Source organism: Mastigoproctus giganteus, chromosome 13 (genome assembly GCF_048544385.1).
Source record: "Mastigoproctus giganteus isolate SK-2022 chromosome 13, ASM4854438v1, whole genome shotgun sequence".
Classification (NCBI taxonomy): domain Eukaryota; kingdom Metazoa; phylum Arthropoda; class Arachnida; order Uropygi; family Thelyphonidae; genus Mastigoproctus; species Mastigoproctus giganteus.
Window position 1 is genome coordinate 32,078,401 of NC_143587.1, and position 17,058 is coordinate 32,095,458.

Consider the following 17,058-nt stretch of genomic DNA (forward strand, 5'->3'; position numbering starts at 1 on the left):
AAAAATTAAGTTTCGGATAGTTATAAAAAAAAAGGTGTATTTTTGTTAGCTTTTGGAACGTAAACCCCTTTTTGTACTGGTTCTTAGTCCCGTATAATATGGTTTTGCATTACACAAGATTTTGTAGAAACCAAACTACTGTGTTATACGAGGGTTACCTGTAATTTTCATAAGAAAATGCTATTTATTAGCAACAAAATGTGTTGCAATTACATTACAGCCTGCAAGGCTATATATAGTCATAACTTTTTGCTTTCATAGTAAATCTTATGTAGTAGCCCAGTATTGGCAAATAACTGCAAATCCTACAATTCAATATTTATTTAAGTTCAATGTCAAAATCATCTCCACGTGGGACACTGTTTCTAAAAGTGCTCCCATTATTTCCATTAACCCTCCAAGGCCATACTCTTTAATGAAACAAATGATCATGGCATTTATTAAATAGTTTTATTATTATAAAAAAAATTTTTTTTTTTACTTTTTCTTGAATTGAAAACTGTTTTATTAATTATGAATTACATAATTTATCCCACTTTTTTTGTTTGAAATTTCTTGTGCAGTATGCATTTTTTTCTTTCATCTTTCTGTCTTTTACATCTGACAAACCTTCATGAAAAAAATATATGAAGAACCAAATTATAAAATGCCATTGGCACAAAGACATCGCCTGTAACTCATTGGATTACAGTTGCTGGATGAGCAGGGTTTGTTCGTTGCTATCCAGCAGCACTTACTAATTCCAAAAACAATAGATGGGATACTTGTATGGCATCTATTAAACAACAAACACTCAACTCTAGGCACATTATGGCTTTTGGTTGCCCTTACATGATAAAACCTTTAACAAAAACAGAAAATAGTGCTTATCATTTAGAGAAAATTTGTGTAGAAAGGCATATGGGCAGAATACTAATTTATTAAAAAAAAAAAAAAAAAAATTTAAGATGGAAGCTACATACACAATATATAGCCTACATCAAACTCACACTTTATCATATTTTGATAGCTGTCTTTTAGCAAATGTGCAAATGCTTCATATTATTGATTCAGAAATACCGAGTTTTGTGATGTTATAGTGTAGTCACTTATAGTGATAAGTCACTTTATTAAAGTGACTTATCTTGCAGTGGAAGCAATGACTTTCATAGATTATTTCGGCTAAGGTAAAGAAAGCCCACACGAGAAGCATGCAAAAGTTCGATGAAATTTACTGGTAAAAGTACTTTGCCATAACGGCATTTGTATTGTTGCTCGCTCTGTAAACAGACGGTGGGTGTTATCGGTCTGGAGTAGAAGTTGAATCCCATGGGAGCTTGAAACCCTCCTGAAGTGGAGGGGGGTAACCTGACCTTTTTTCTTTAGAATCACGAACAGAGTCATATTGGAAGTTCTGGCGTCATAAAAAATGTTCGTAACATAGCTTCACCGGTAAACTTTTTCGAAGTTTGCTGTGCTTCTCGTGTGGGCTTCCTTTACCTTTGCCTTTTTTTTCTTAATAAACAATTTATCCACTAGTCCACCAGTGATTCTAAAGAAAAAAAGATCAGGTTATCCCCTCCACTTCAGGAGGGTTTCAATCTCCCATGGGATTCAATTTCTACTCCTGACTGATAACACCCACTGTATGTTTACTGAGCGAGCAACAATACAAATGCCGTTACGGCAAAGTACTTTTACCAGTAAATTTCATCGAACTTTTGCGTGCTTCTCGTGTGGGCTTTCTTTACCTTCGCCATTATTTCATACTTGAACATCCAGATGTTTGTTCAAATCTGCTTTTGTAAAACATCTTATGTTCTTGTTGTAATATAGGAGGGCCTAGATTAATGCGATTAATTCGTCTCGCGAGCGCATCGCGCAAAACGGAAACGCGTTAATCGAATATAATAACCAATAGGAAAAATTATAATTGGTCCTTGACCTTCTGGAATGTCCATAAAAAATTTTAAAAATAACTTTTTAACTGTATACAATGTAAAAGATAATGAAAATAATTATGGAATTAAATGTTTATTGCATAAAACAGCGGTTCCCAAACTGCGCACCGCGGAATATTTTAAATTTTCGAGGGAAGCACAGCGATAATCGACATCTGTCGGACACTGCGCGATCTACTAGCTCGAGGTAGTTCACAGTTTCAACATTTCTTATTAAGTTGTTTGGACCTAACTACTAAGCGGAACTGTTAGGTATTTCTTTTGGTCTGAGTGCGCCTTGAAAAAATTACTGAGACACTAAGAGCGCCGTGAACCGAGAAAGTTTGGGAACCTCTGACATAAAATACACAATGAAGAAATGACTGTTGCGGAAATATTTGAACAGTGTTGACTTTCTCTTTTCATCAATCAATTTCTGATAGCCGACAACAATCTTCTCTGGGCCCTGGCGAAATAAATATTGCAGAGAACCTCAAACCTTTTGTTTAAGGTTCTATGCGATACGAAAGATTTCATCTAATTCTTTTACCGTTATCTCCTTTGCGGTAACATTTTCATCTGGCTCATTTAAAAATTTGAATTTTTATGCAAGCAAGTGTGCATTGACTTTATTAGCAAGAGGCAAACAAGTAACACGTCTTCTTCCGATGGAACACACCAAGGTGGGCAGCAGGCAAACGTTTGTTTATTGACCGTACTACTCACGGTAAGCTTAATGCACGATTCAAATCTTTTTCAACTATCACATAAAAAAAAAAAAAAAAAAATCGCATTAACTGGAAATTTGCATCGTGTAAAGTGAAAAGTGGTATAATTTTTCAAATAGCGTTAACTGAAAATCGCATTATGCAAGGCCTTCCTGTATTATCATTATTGGTGGATCTTTGAATCTTTTGCAAAAATATGCGTAATGATGCTCTCTCACACCATGTGGAAAGTGCTTCGGTTAAACTTCTGTCTCCAGCTGAAGTTGAGAAGTACTTTATTTTAGCACAAGCGGAACTTTTATGGCTGAGTTAGTCTATCTCAGGAGAAAGTTGCATTGTGTTTTGTCTCTGAAACTGGTTTTTCATCCCACTAAACAGTAAATCAGCTATAGCATGCACACACAATTTACACACTATAACTGATGAATGTATGCTAACATATCACCATTGCCAATTCTTTACTGTCATATGAATTGGTATCAGCTGTTTCAACAAATTAAAACACTATTAAAAAGAAAATGTAGAGGTAAGAAGACATCTGGCATAAACTGTACACAGTTTCATTTTCTAGCTGCACATCTACTAATAACTCTACCATGCACATGTATAGTTAAAGTGAATGCTAAGTAAGTATGTTAAAATTTGAAGTTTCTTACTGAAACTTGGAATGCTGCTAAGCAGTAAATCTTGGATTATCAAAGAGCTTGTATAGGACCACAGCAACAGGAACATGGAAGATTCTCTGAGAATAAAGTCATCAAGCTCATTCTGATGCTGTAAAAGAAAGTTTTATTAATAATTACATCTACAAGCTTCATTAAAATCACTTCACCAAAGAATAAAAACTACACATTACTACATAACATTGATTTCTGATTATTCTTCTAAAGAAGCAAGTCAACAATAGTACTTCAAATCTTCACTATTAAACATGAACTGTGGATCATCAGAGGTAGCATCTGTGGTGCATACTTATCAATCCACTACCAGCAGAAAGTGGAGATCAAATCATTGTCATTGCATGAACACTAGAAACTGCAATCTACATTGAGAAAAAATATACAATTGGCCTGCAGTTTTTTTTTTAAGTCTGTAACCAAACAGCAGATTATAAACTGTACATAAAGTTCTTTTTTGGAAGGAAAGGATTGGAGTACTCTTTTCGGTTAACATAAAATGGACAAAAATGTAGCAATAAATAATGATGTGTAAGGTACCACCCTATAATTTAATTGTCTATTGAATTAAGTATACTAAGTAACTGCCTTTATTTTATTTCTGGTGATTAGCGAAGTTTATCATTAGAAAAAGAACAAATTTTATATATTTTTATGAAGCTACATCATGTTCGAACCACCATAAAAGTAACCTTCTGTCTCCACATTATGATCACTATCAAATACATTTTCTTCATCTGTCTCTGTTTACCTGCCCTCTCTAACATTTACAATGGGTTTGTCATTTGTTATTTGTTTGAGGAAGTTGAATTTTGAACTCTTGGAAGACTGGAGGAAACACCACAGCCAAACTGCAGCCTTGATTGGATGTTTCTCTATGAACCATTCCATTCCTACAGAACATGTAAATAAGCCTACAAAGATGCAGCACCATGATAATTAAAGATATGATATACTGTTGTTAACTCCCTTGGCTATTTTAAACTAACTCATATTCTCTGCACCAAAAAACTAGGCCTTATCTTTCTTACCCATTATTTAAATTCCTTCAAGCAGCTGTTGATGTAAAAAAAGTGTAATCAGATTAATCAATAATCCCTTCTTTCACAGTTCACTCCACTGTATTCTATACTACATAAACATTAAGTTTTTACTACATTAGCATTAGCATTAGTAGAGGCATATGATGCAAGAAAGCAAGCTTATGCAGCATCAGCCAAAAAAAAAAAAAAACTTCCACTTCACCCCTCCGTTCGTTCGAAATACCTGTCCAGCTGAGCCTTAAATTTATTTAAGCTATCAACCTCCACAACAAGGGATGGAAGTCTGTTCCACCAACCAACTACCTGACGGCTAAGGCAAATTTCCGCACATCTATCCTACATCTGTCTTTCCTCAATTTGAATTTATGTCCTCTCAGGTGATTATTCTGAGCAAGAGGAAGAATCCCATCAGCATTGAGCATGCTCAAACCATTCAAGGCTTTATACACCTATCAGATCGCCTCGCCAGTGCCTAGTCTCCAGACACTAATTTGCAAAACTTAAGCCTTTCTTCGTAAGAGCAACCCTTTGTTCCATTCACTAATCTTGTCCTTCTCTGTACTCGTTCCAGCATCTCTACATCCTTCTTGAAATGAGGCCTCCAGACCTGTATACAGTACTCAAGATGTGGCCTGATCATTGCCTTATACAAGGGAATAATCACCTCCTTATCCCTGCTAGAAAAATTCCTGTATATCATTGACAAGACACCATGAGCTACTCTTGCACCCTGTCTGCACTGCTCAGAGAACTTCATATCTGCCTGCACAATTACCCCCAGGTCCTTTTCATTCTCTACCACTGTCAGTGTAGTACCACAGAGTTGATATGTTGCTCTGGGGTTGCTGTTTCCCATATGTAGTACTTTACATTTGTCAATGTTAAACTTCATTTGCCACCTCTCAGCCCATCTGCTCAACCTTTCCAGATCCTGTTGCAGCAGCATAGCATCAGTAGTGTCCTTAACAACCCTGCCAACCTTTGTATCATCTGCAAACTTGGATATTAAGCTTGATATACCATCGTCAATATTATTTATAAATACAGAAAACAATAATGGACCCAACACTGAACCCTGAGGGACTCCAATAATCTCTCTGCTCATCGTGGACTAATGTTATTAGTCCACGATGAGCAGTGTCCATTGATTACCACTCTCTGTCTTCTCCCCCTCAACCACCCCTTTATCCATAGCAGCAATTTGCCTCCAATGCCACACTGCTTCAATTTGTGCAGCAGTCTTCCATGTGCAACAGTATCAAAAGCCTTTCTAAGATCCAAGTATATAATATCAAAGTTATTCCCTGCATCCAGCTCTTTTGTGACTGCATTATAGTATCCAATCAAATTGGTCAGGCAAGACTTCCCCTTAACAAAACCATGCTGTGTCTGAGGTATAACTGAAGTCTTGTCTAGATGATCCTGCAGTGCTTCTTTAACCAGTGCCTCCATTAATTTTCCTGGAACAGAAGTTAAACTCACAGGTCTATAATTACTTGTGTCAGCCTTTGATCCTCCTTTGTGAATTGGGGTCACATTTGCACATCTCCAGTCTATGGGTACCTCCCCTGAGTCCAAGGAAGCTCTCATAATTATGGCTAAGGGTTTGCTTACTTCCTTTGCTGCCTCCTTTAATATAACTGGATAGATCCCATCCACCCCAGGTGCCTTTCTTGTGTTTACCTTCAACAATTTCTCCTCCACTTTACTCTCAGTTATTACAAGATTATCTATCTTACTGACAGAGTTGAATACATCTCTGGCATTCCCCTTGCTGAATAACTCCTCATGTGTGAATGTTGATGCAAAATATTCATTTAGTTTATTAGCTACCTGAGCAGGATCATCAACAGTTGAACCATTGATATCAGGCGGACCAATCTGATTCATCCTTCTAGAGTTTACATAAGTAAAGAACTCTTTGCTGTTTTTCCTTGCATCCTTTGCCAAAGATTTCTCATAATCTGCTTTTGCCTGCCTAACCTCCTTTGTGACTTGGTTACAGATCAACTTGTATCTATCATAGGCTTCCATGTCACCCATTAATTTATATGTATCCCATGCATTTTTCTTCTCTGCCATATGTTTCATTAGTTCATCTGACATCCACTTAGGCCTAAACCTTGAACAATATTTCTTAGTTGGTATGTAAAGCATAGTAGCTTCCAAGATAAGTTCTTTGAATGCTTCCCATTTTGAATTTTCTGTACATGCTTCTACTGATTTTCATCTGTAATTTCCTTTGTGTAAAATATTCAGAATTCTTCTGTATGCATTTCTAATGCTGACAAAGATTCTTCTGAACACTCAGCCTGTCCATAGTACTAAACTGCCTATGGTGCTGCAAACACTTCCACAAAGTTTTTGCAGCACCATCACTGCCAACAACAACAACAAAAAAAAAAAACACCACCTGTTAAAGGTGTTGAATATGGGTTCTGAGAAATGATGCCTTCCATTGGGAAGGCATCATTTTGGTAAAATATAGATGGAAAAAAAATAAGTATCCTTACCCAGAATTATTTTGAATTAAATATTCACTTATTTAATTTAAAACATAAATTGCTATGCTTTGCATTTATTGAAAAACTGCAGGTGGTTACTTGTCTCGTATACATCATATTTTATTCACTGCTTACATTAATATGGAACTAATTTATAACAGATAAACTGCCAATTTCAGATTGTTATATCTTACATTAACATTTATTCCTCTAAGAAGTGCATATCTATTAGTCATGACATTAAAGGAAAAACAAAGCCAAAACTTACCTTAAGCAAAACAAGACTGATGACACTGTCAACCCAAAAAGTGAGCTCTTCTATTGTTGGTTGTTTTCGGAGTAAGGTTATAAGATCATAAAAATCTGCAGAGAAAATATTACTAGTATCACACTCCCTTTTCTCTCTCCTTTTTTTTTTTTTTTACTTTTATTTACTGCAAGATAAGATTCTAATGATCAGAACGAGGACATGGTACTTCTGTGTCCAAGGCAGCTATTTGGAAGTGTCCCCTTTCTTCTCAACTAACTATACATATGAACTTAAATCCCTTAACTCTTGCACTCCCACCCTTCCAGTCTTATGCTTGAAGTAGGTGCATTGGTCACCACGCCTTTTGTCCAAGCTCTGCTAATGATAAACTTACGGTGTTTTATGCTAAGGTGGTCAGATGTCCAATGTTGCTTGAAATTGAGTAGGAACTTTATCTGCCTGGAAATGCTTTCCATATTAACTTCCTCCAGTCCATCTGCTAATTGTCGGATTAGAACCTGGTTGGCTAGGACAGTTTGGCAAATCTGCAGCAACAAAAGAAATTTAAAGGAAAAATGCAATTAAAGTTTTTTATATGTAAAAAAAAAGTATGTGATCATGAAAATTCCCCTTGAATCCCCCCCAATGGACAATCCATCATTGAAATTATACATAGAAATATGATGATTTCTACATATAATAAAGAAGATGCAATATGAGTGTGTTAAGCACCAAGGCCATTTGGTGTCAGTATATGGGTTTGCCAGCTTGTATAATGTAAAACCATGCAACCTTTGCCCAAATTAGACTAACTTGGCCACAATATGGAAAAAGCTTATAAAATTATTCCCACCTCAATGGGATTCAAATCCAGGCATTTTTGCACTATGTAAAAGATGCAATATGTAAAAGTTTGATTATTCTTATTTATTTTATTATTTTTTTTTCATAGGTTGAAAAATCATAACAATATTTTAAAATTCAAACACTTATGGATGTTTGTACGAATTTTTTTTTTTTTGACATTTTGACGTCCTGAATCAATCCAGAAAGTACAGGGCCCATGTCATAAAACATCCTGTATAACTTGCATGTGAGGCCAGGAACTAGAATCCAATCATTTTGCCAGCACAGATAACACTGTGTACGTATTCGTATTGGATGCTTTTGTTTGTGTCCATTCCCCAAATTTTTAACATAAACCAAAATGTTTCTTACTTGTGCCAGATGGATGAAAGACATTTCTCGCCTCATAGTCGAGAGCCACATACGCAGCACTGAAAAGGGAAAAAAGAGACATAGTAATGGCTGTTCTGCATGTTGGAAAAGTTAGTTTAGAAATCCATCACTCTAAACAATTCAGTTGAATCTCTTATGTCCATAATCATCTAATACTGAAAAAAAATTATAGTCCCAGGTCTCAACTCTTTCAACAGGGGAAGTCCTCTCATTGCTTCTTTGTAAAGTTTGTTTGTCACTATGTTTCCAGGAAAGATCAGGTCTCTATCTAACTTCTTTTAAGACAAATACTTTTTTTTTTCTCTTACAATTATATTTTACTTTTTTATATATATAAAAAACTGGTTAATAGACATTAATAATGTGAATGCAATATCTGTTATATGACGTTCAGTTTATCCAAAACCCTCTAGGTACCGACCATTTAGAACATGAATGAACGATAGACAATAAGAGGTTCAACTGTATTTCATTATATTGGTTCAGATGCAACTGGTTCATACAACTGTTTGCACCTACCCTCCATCTTCTTACATTGTAAGGGATTTGGCACATTTGCCATTGCTTTCTCCATCCAGGCAGGAAGAGAAGACAAGAAACTTGCCACCCTCCTATCATATTAAAAAGCAGAAAATATAAGGATAACAATTAAGAATAACAGAATGATAAATACAGCAAATGATAGCTCATAAAAAAACAAATATTTAAATTAGTTAATATTGAATTAGTGATAAATAAAATACATATGTAGAGATGTAGCTGTACCTATCAAGAATATCATCAGTGGTTGAAGGAAGCAGAACATTTGTCATAATCTGGAAGTAAAAAAATAAAAAACAATGCTACTTCATCTATACTCTGCTTTAATCCTGACATAAACAAATACGCATCATCAAGTTAAGCTCCTCATTGGTCAGATGCTAAAAAATGGTACTTTAACAACTGACCAATGAAAGGTTTCCTCAGTGATATGTATTTGTTTATATCAGGATTAACGTAAGAGTAAACAGACTATAGAAATCATTTCAATTATTGTAATATACTAATATTTTCTTATTATTAGACAATGATCTCTATAAAATCAAAAAATATTAAAGTTGTGTGAAAGGCAATATATTGGAATGTTTAACAATAATATAAGAAATGAAACACTAAGCAGTACATGAAATTGCCTAATTAGTATTCAATGATTGTCAAAGAAGAGGGGTTAATTAAAAATGCATAATAACACCTATTAAATTTAATTCATTAAACAAACAGCTCTAAGGTAGCATTTCTGAGTCCGATTCTGTCAAGATTCAGTCATTGGTCTGTTGATGGAATGCCAAGGCTTGATTCAGAAACATGAGTCAATTTGTTTGTGTGGCCAACCTTTTTCCTCTAATGTACTACATATGTCAGAGATGTGTTACATGCCACCCAAGACATATTAAATAATCTGGAAGAGTGAAAAATAAAAATAAAAAAAGTGAAGAAACCAGGTCTTGGATTACAGCCGATTCTGTCAAGATTCAGTCATTGGTCTGTTGATGGAATGCCAAGGATTGATTCAGAAACATAAGTCGATTTGTTTGTGTGGCCAACCTTTTTTCCTCTACTGTACTACATATGTCAGAGACATATTAAATAATCTGGAAGAGTGAAAAAAAAAAAAGTGAAGAAAACAGGTCTTGGATTATAGCTGCTTCACGTTCAAAATTTGTAATCCATGTAGTGCATAATATTTTTGCTAGAATTAAAAAAACAAAAAATTGAGAAAAATCATGAAATAAATAAGCATATTTGTAATTAATCCCATTTCTTTGACATTCAATAAACTAATGTCACAGTCACATATCTGTTTTTATTTAAAACAGATATATGATTTCCACAAAGTGAACTGCTGTCATCACCAGCAGGCACAACACAATGCTTATTTCTTTTGTTTAATTTAGAGACCATTGCATGTTCAAAGAGTAGTCAATTAGATGGTTCAGAATTGTACTTATAATATAGTTTAAAAGCTGGAAAAAGCAAATTTTTTAATAAAGGATAGTAGGAAAAATTTCATATTCCAGTAATATTTATTGTTATGTTAAAATTTTGAATATTTAAAGAACTACTGTGTCTATTTTAGTGTTGTAATTTTATGTATGGCTTTAATAAATTTAGTTCTGCCTATTGTAAAAAATATTAAATGTAATTATGCATATTTTGTGTTTCTGATAAAGATTTTAAATTAACTTTAAAATGTTTGTTTCTAAATATAGTGATTTGGATAAATAATGTTTAATAGTTTTATTTATAAATTTATAGCAAAAAAAAATTTATAGTATGCTATTCTCTGTATTATGTAATTTTATAGCAAAATTTCATATATTAAATTTTATTATATGTTCTTTGAGTTTATAATAAAGCATTTTATTATTAAATAAAATGCTTTATTTAATAATCCAGAATGGTTATTTTAATAAAATAAAAAAATCATTTTATAAAAAGTTATTTTATAAAATGATTTTTTGGAGAGAAATAGTTCGTCATAAAATTATTCAAAATAGTGCATAATTCACAGCATGTATTGTATTTGAATCCAGGTAGTATTATTTGTAAACTCCTTTGTCCCAATATGACGACCCCAGAATATTTATTTAAATTTGGGGCTTGCACTTCAGAGGCACTGAAATTTTGCATTACAAAAATGAATAAAATTTTTTTTTTTTCCGAAATAAGGGAGTAACATTCATTTCTCTTGATCAATCTGGAACAGTCGACTAGTTTATATGATGGGAATGAAACTATCAACCGGAATAACCTGTTTCTACCTGATGTCTGTCAGGACGCCAAGATCTCTTCTTTTTTTTTTTGTGCTACCATGGTAGCATAAAAAATTTTAAAAAAGCTAATTTCATGTGCTTTTTTTCACACTGTGACCAAATTAATTGATCAAAATAACTGGAGTTGACTATCTGTTCCTATCTAATATTTTATTTTTTTTATGAAAACTCCAAACACGAGAGGCATTAGAACCTACAGTCTGTGGCTAATACAACATTCTGCATAGTATGGAAGGGCAGTGGTTAGTTACAACTGTTACCATTCCACACCACATAGAAATCGCCTCCCTTTTATGAGCTTTTTTCATACTGTGACCAAATTAATTGATCTAGGGTGAGGGTTGTACTGTTCCCTCCCATCTCAGGTTTTTTTGGATGAAAAACCTGAGGTATGAGGTTCCATAATATTCTAGTGATGAGCTATGAGGTCTCATAATATGCTAGCACCTCATTGCCTTAATTGCTCTGACACAAAAACAAGAACGTACCAAGTAGCACACCATGTTATACTCATATTAATTTTTAAAGTTGTGGAAACAATCAACACGAAAGCATGAAAATAAAAGGATTTTTCACAAATTTTAAATTTCAGGAAACTTCTGATATATTGCAGATTTTAATTTTAATTTTTAATTGCAGATTTTAAAACATGCAATTACACAGTATGTAAACTCTAGGGGCTCACATCTGGTGAGTATGGGCTTGGCAAACTTAGGGTCCTGAGCTGGATATCATCATTCTTCTCTTTCTTAGTGATTCCCTTCTACTTCTCTCTCTCAGGGTAATGTGGCGATTTTTTTTTTTTTTGCTAGTGCAACATAAGCCTTAGGCTTCCTTGCACCATATGGCTAATAATAATAAACCACAGAACAATTTTCATTCAAGTCATCTTGGAACCAGTTTGTAACACTATCACAAGGTTTAATGTAGCTAGGGAATTAATTATAGTAATTAACTTTCACCATAAGATTGAAACACTCTTGGGTCCAGATATCACCATGTGACTTTGCTGTTTTTAATTTTTGGTCTGTTAAAAAAAGGGAGAGAGAGAGAGCTTTAAAAGGACGTTTCCATTCAGACTCAAAATTCAAAACAGCTATTCAAAGAATGATTCTGCCTAATTCCAAATTTAAGGGTCCAAGGCCTAGAACACATGCTTTAGACGAGAGTTGCTCAACCTAAGACTGTTCCTAGGGTACTGCAAGCTGCAGCTACGGGCGCCTCCGTAGCCAGGTGGGCAGGAGCAGCAGTGCGTAGCACACGCTTCTTGATTAGACCGGGGTTCGAGCCCTTGACCACCAAATACGGAAGATGCAGAAAGGTCAGGGAATGACCACCGCATATCCCCGGAGCAATATGGCCTTATTTGCTAATGCTCCTAAAAACCAAATAACAAACAGTTGCAGCTAATGGTCTGTTCCTGTAAAAGAATCAATTCGATTTTGCTGAGTACTCAAACCATTAATTGGGATGAATGCGGTGCCAATGAATGTCACAAGAAACAGCTTATAAGACCCCTCAGTTTGATTTTAGTAAGATAGCAGTCAGTTATCCCAAAGGAGTACATAACTGCTCATAACAATAAACGTTAATTATTCTAAAACTGCCACATAGTTTTGGGAGGTAGGAATTTGCCTATCAATTTTCCAACAGAATGCAGTAGCATTGACAATAACTTTCAAATATTCTATAAGGACACTTGCAAGCTTGGCATTGTTTCAAAATTTAATTGTTACTACTTTTCTAGGTTTTCTATCAGACAGCCCATATTGACAAAATGTTTAGGACAAGATGTAGTATAGTAAAGTTTCATGCTAACTGCAGTAAAAAAATCAAGGTTTCCCCAATGTGCATTGCTGGCATATTTGAATTTAGTTTAATTTTCTTTTGTATAGAACTGTGGCAGTTTCTCATCAGTCAGGAAATGTTAAGTTTATATGAAAGTAATCATCATCATCAGCCATTTTCAATCCACTGCAGGATGAAGGCCTCTCCAGCAACTTTCCACTTCCTTCTGTTTTGTGCCACGGCCATCCATTTACTACCCACAAACTCATGAATTTCATCTATCCATCTCCACTGTTGTCTTCCAGGTTTTCTTCTAGCTCCTCTTGGGTACCATTCTGTTATTTTTTTAGTCCATCTGTCATCATGTCTTCGAGCTATGTGTCCTGCCCAAGAACATTTTAGTTCTTTCGTTTTGATAAGAATGTCCTTTACTTGAGTTTGCTGCCTAATCCATGCGTTTCTCTTCTTATCTAACAGTCTGATTCCCAATATAATTTGTTCCATTCTTCGCTGTGTAGTTCTCAGCTTCTCTTCCATTCTTTTGGTGAGTGCCCAAGTTTCACTTCCATAAGTCATGGTGGGGAGTATACATTGGTTCATTATTTTACATTTCAGGCAAACTGGGATATTGCTCTTCAGTATGTGACTATATTTCCTGAATGCTATCCATCCAAAATTCATTCTTCTCTTGACTTCCAGCCATTTATCATTATCACAGATAATAACTTGTCCCAGATAAGTATATGACTCCACCTTTTCAATTACTGCTCCTTCAATCATTATGTCCCTTTCTGTGGCATACTTGTTACTTTTGTTTTAGCCATATTCATCTTTAGTCCAAAATCCTTACTAACTGTGCATAACTGATTAAGATTTTCCTCTAATTCTTTGGGATCGTGGCTTATGACCACAGTGTCATCTGCAAATCGTAAATGGTTTAGGTACTCTCCGTTCACATTGACTCCTTTCTGCGACCACTCTAATCTTCTGAAAGCTTCTTCAAGGGCAGCAGTAAACAGTTTTGGAGATATTGTGTCTCCTTGTCGAACTCCTTTCTCGATTTTAAATTTCCTACTGTCTTTGTCTAGTCTAATAAAGGAGGTAGCACTCTCATATATTTTCTTCAAAATCATAATATGTGGGATATCTATGCCTTGTCTTTCCAGTGCCCGAAACATTGCCTTATGCTGTATGGAGTCAAATGCCTTTTCATAATCCACAAATTCCAGGCATAATGGTGTTTTATATTCATTTGCTTTCTCCATTAGCTATGATATTACGTGAAGGTAATCCATAGTTGAGAATCCTGTCCTAAAGCCAGCTTGCTCTTTCGGTTGATTCTCATCAAGTATTCTTTCTAATCTGTTAGTAATGACCCTTGTGAACAACTTGTAGATGTGGGATAACAAGCTAATTGGTCTATAATTTCCAATTTCTGATTTATCTCCTTTCTTATGCAGCAAAACTATGATTGCATTATTCCACTGTTTAGGCGTCACACCTTTTCTAATGCACTTTGTGAAGAGCCTTGCCAGTTTTTGTGTTATGTCTCTTCCTCCCAATTTTAACCACTCTACAGTAACTTCATCTTCCCTCGGGGCTTTCTGATTCTTCATTTTCTTCAATGCATGTTCTACCTCATCAGGAAGAATATTGGGTATGTCGTATGTGTTGCTACTTTGCAATCCATCTTCCCCACTGCTGGCATCATTCCCTCGCTCCTTGTATAATTCTCTATAGTAGTCTTCTGCTATTTGAATTATGCCTTCTCTGCTGTTTATAAGTACACCATTGCTATTCTTCAGTTTCAATATCATTTGTCTTTCTATATTACTGCTCATGGCTGCTGATTTAAATCCTTTGTTTTCCTTTAATGCTTGTTCTATTTTTCTTGTGTTAAATCTTCTTATGTCCTCTCTGAGTCTCTTTCTAATGGCTTTGCATAACTCAGTATATTCAATTTTTTCCTTGTCAGTGCTTATCTTGCTCTTCATGTTTCGCCTTCAGTTCATCATAACAAGTGTTTCTTGACTAATTTTTTCTTCTTTGGATTTCTTTTTCCCTATAGGTTTCTTGGGCTTTATCACTTTCAGAAAGTTGTAATATTCCTCGTCGATATCTTGCTCCTGAGCAGTCTGCAGAAGCTCAAACTTGTTCTTAAGTTCCAGAACATACTGCTTTTTCTCCTCTTCTGTTATCTCAAAACCTTTGTATTATTTACTCGAGTCAGTTTTTTTCCTTTCCTTTCCTACATCTATATCAAGTGTACATCTTACCATTCTGTGATCACTTCCAACATTTACCTTATTCAGGACGGTAACATCATTCACAATATATCTTCTGTTAGTGAGGATGAAGTCGATTTCATTAGTTGTTAATCCATTTGGACTCTTCCATGTCCACTTTCTGTTCACCCTTTTCTTGAAAAAAGTGTTCATTACTGACATTCCTTGAGATTCTGCAAATTCCACAAGTCTTTCGCCTCTTTCATTTCTTTCACCAATTCCAAAATTTCCTATAGTTCCCCTTTCTGCACTGTTTTGTTTTTTTTCCAACCTTACCATTGAAGTCCCCCGTAATAATAGTGTAGTGGGTTTTCTGCTCATCTAGATGACTCTCAATTTCAGTGTACATTTCTTCAACCTCTTCATCATCATGGCTCGATGTTGGTGCATAAATCATTATAACCTTTAGCTTGTACCTCTTAGAAATCTTGAGTATTAGTCTTGACACCCTTGGTGATGTACTTTTGAATTCCAAAATGTTGTTTTTTAAATCTTTATGGACCAGAAACCCAACTCCACCTTCACTCCTTTCACTGTTTCCATTGGTGTACAGCAGATTTCCACTTGATAATCTTATAAGTGATTCATTTCTTCTTCTTGTTTCAGCCAAACCGATGATATTCCAATTCACATTTTCTAATTCCTTTTCCAGCTCTAATATCCTGTCTTCACCGATGAGTGATCTTACGTTATAACAGGCCAAGTTCAGTTTCCGTGCATGGCAGCCTGGTCGTACCCAGAGATTCTTAGCACCCTCTGCTTCCACTCTGATCCTTTTGCTGCCGTAAGAGGGGGAGTGAAAGCTGCTGGGGACTGAGGGCCATTTGTTTTGTCGTGCTGTCATATCCTGAAGGGTTTGGTCTTTTCCTCTTCACGCTGACCAGGTGTCTTGAAGAGAACCACTCTACACGTTCGTTGCCACCTAAGTGACGTAACAGGGCTTACCATCGAGAAGGTGTGCATGAGTGGATTTTAGAGAGGCAGGCCAACCGGACTTCTCCTAAATCTTCTGTAATAGAGAGATATTGGATCCATCAGTGTTTTAGGCAGTGTCTGATACCTGTTCCCCTCTAAACCTCTCCTGAAAGTAATAGTATTTGTCAACTAGACAAGAAAATACAAATTACAGTGAAACTTCTCCTAACGGACACCTCTCGTTAACGGACATCTCTCTACAACGGACATTTTCAAATTCCCCAACTCACCTCTATTGGTTTTAACGTGTTTGCAGCTTCTGTCTAGCGGACATTCTCTGTAACGGACGCGGACAGGCAATCTGCACTGTTTCGTTTAGATTAGCACTTAATTTGATCTCCCCATAACGGACAGCGGGCAAGCTCACGGCCCTTTTTCTAGGAACGTTTCTTGCACGTATTGCCTCAATCGTGTGTTTATTTTCTATTTCCCATTCTCTGAATTTTATCAAGGGTTACGTCGTGGTTCTAAACCCTTTTTCAAGAATTTTAAGGCACGTGTAAAACTTCTGATGAATTCGGTGTGTGCAGGGGGGGGGGAATATGGTCGACCTTTCGTCTTTTCAGTTTCAGTTTTCAGTTTTGCTCAGTGTCGTGTGAAGTGCACATATTTTTTTTGCATTTTTATTTTTTTTGCATAGTATTAGGGTCAGGCGCCACCTGTGGTTTCCCACATCTGCGCCATATGTTCGCTGTAAAGGAATACAGTACTACTGTAAATGCCAGAAAAGTGTGTGTTGTATATGACATATTGCGTTAGGTTCTGTTGTGTGTCCTGGCATTTGGCCGCAGGGCTCCTAGTGGGACTCCACGTTGCCCGCACACACCACTAGGAGGT

The 17,058-nt window shown here is 35.7% G+C and overlaps 1 protein-coding gene across 1 annotated transcript in view; it reads right to left on the bottom strand.

The window, feature by feature from the left end:
* Positions 1–808: 808 nt before the first annotated feature.
* LOC150075925 (DNA-binding protein RFX6-like) overlaps positions 809–17,058 on the bottom strand; it is a 54,454-nt gene continuing 38,204 nt past the window's right edge. The window contains exons 10-15 of the mRNA XM_090387212.1: positions 9,126–9,175; positions 8,880–8,971; positions 8,340–8,398; positions 7,516–7,666; positions 7,140–7,234; positions 809–841 (exon numbers count right to left, since the gene is read on the bottom strand). Coding sequence (XP_090243338.1) covers positions 809–841; positions 7,140–7,234; positions 7,516–7,666; positions 8,340–8,398; positions 8,880–8,971; positions 9,126–9,175 — 480 coding nt within the window. The remainder of the gene's footprint in view (positions 842–7,139; positions 7,235–7,515; positions 7,667–8,339; positions 8,399–8,879; positions 8,972–9,125; positions 9,176–17,058) is intronic.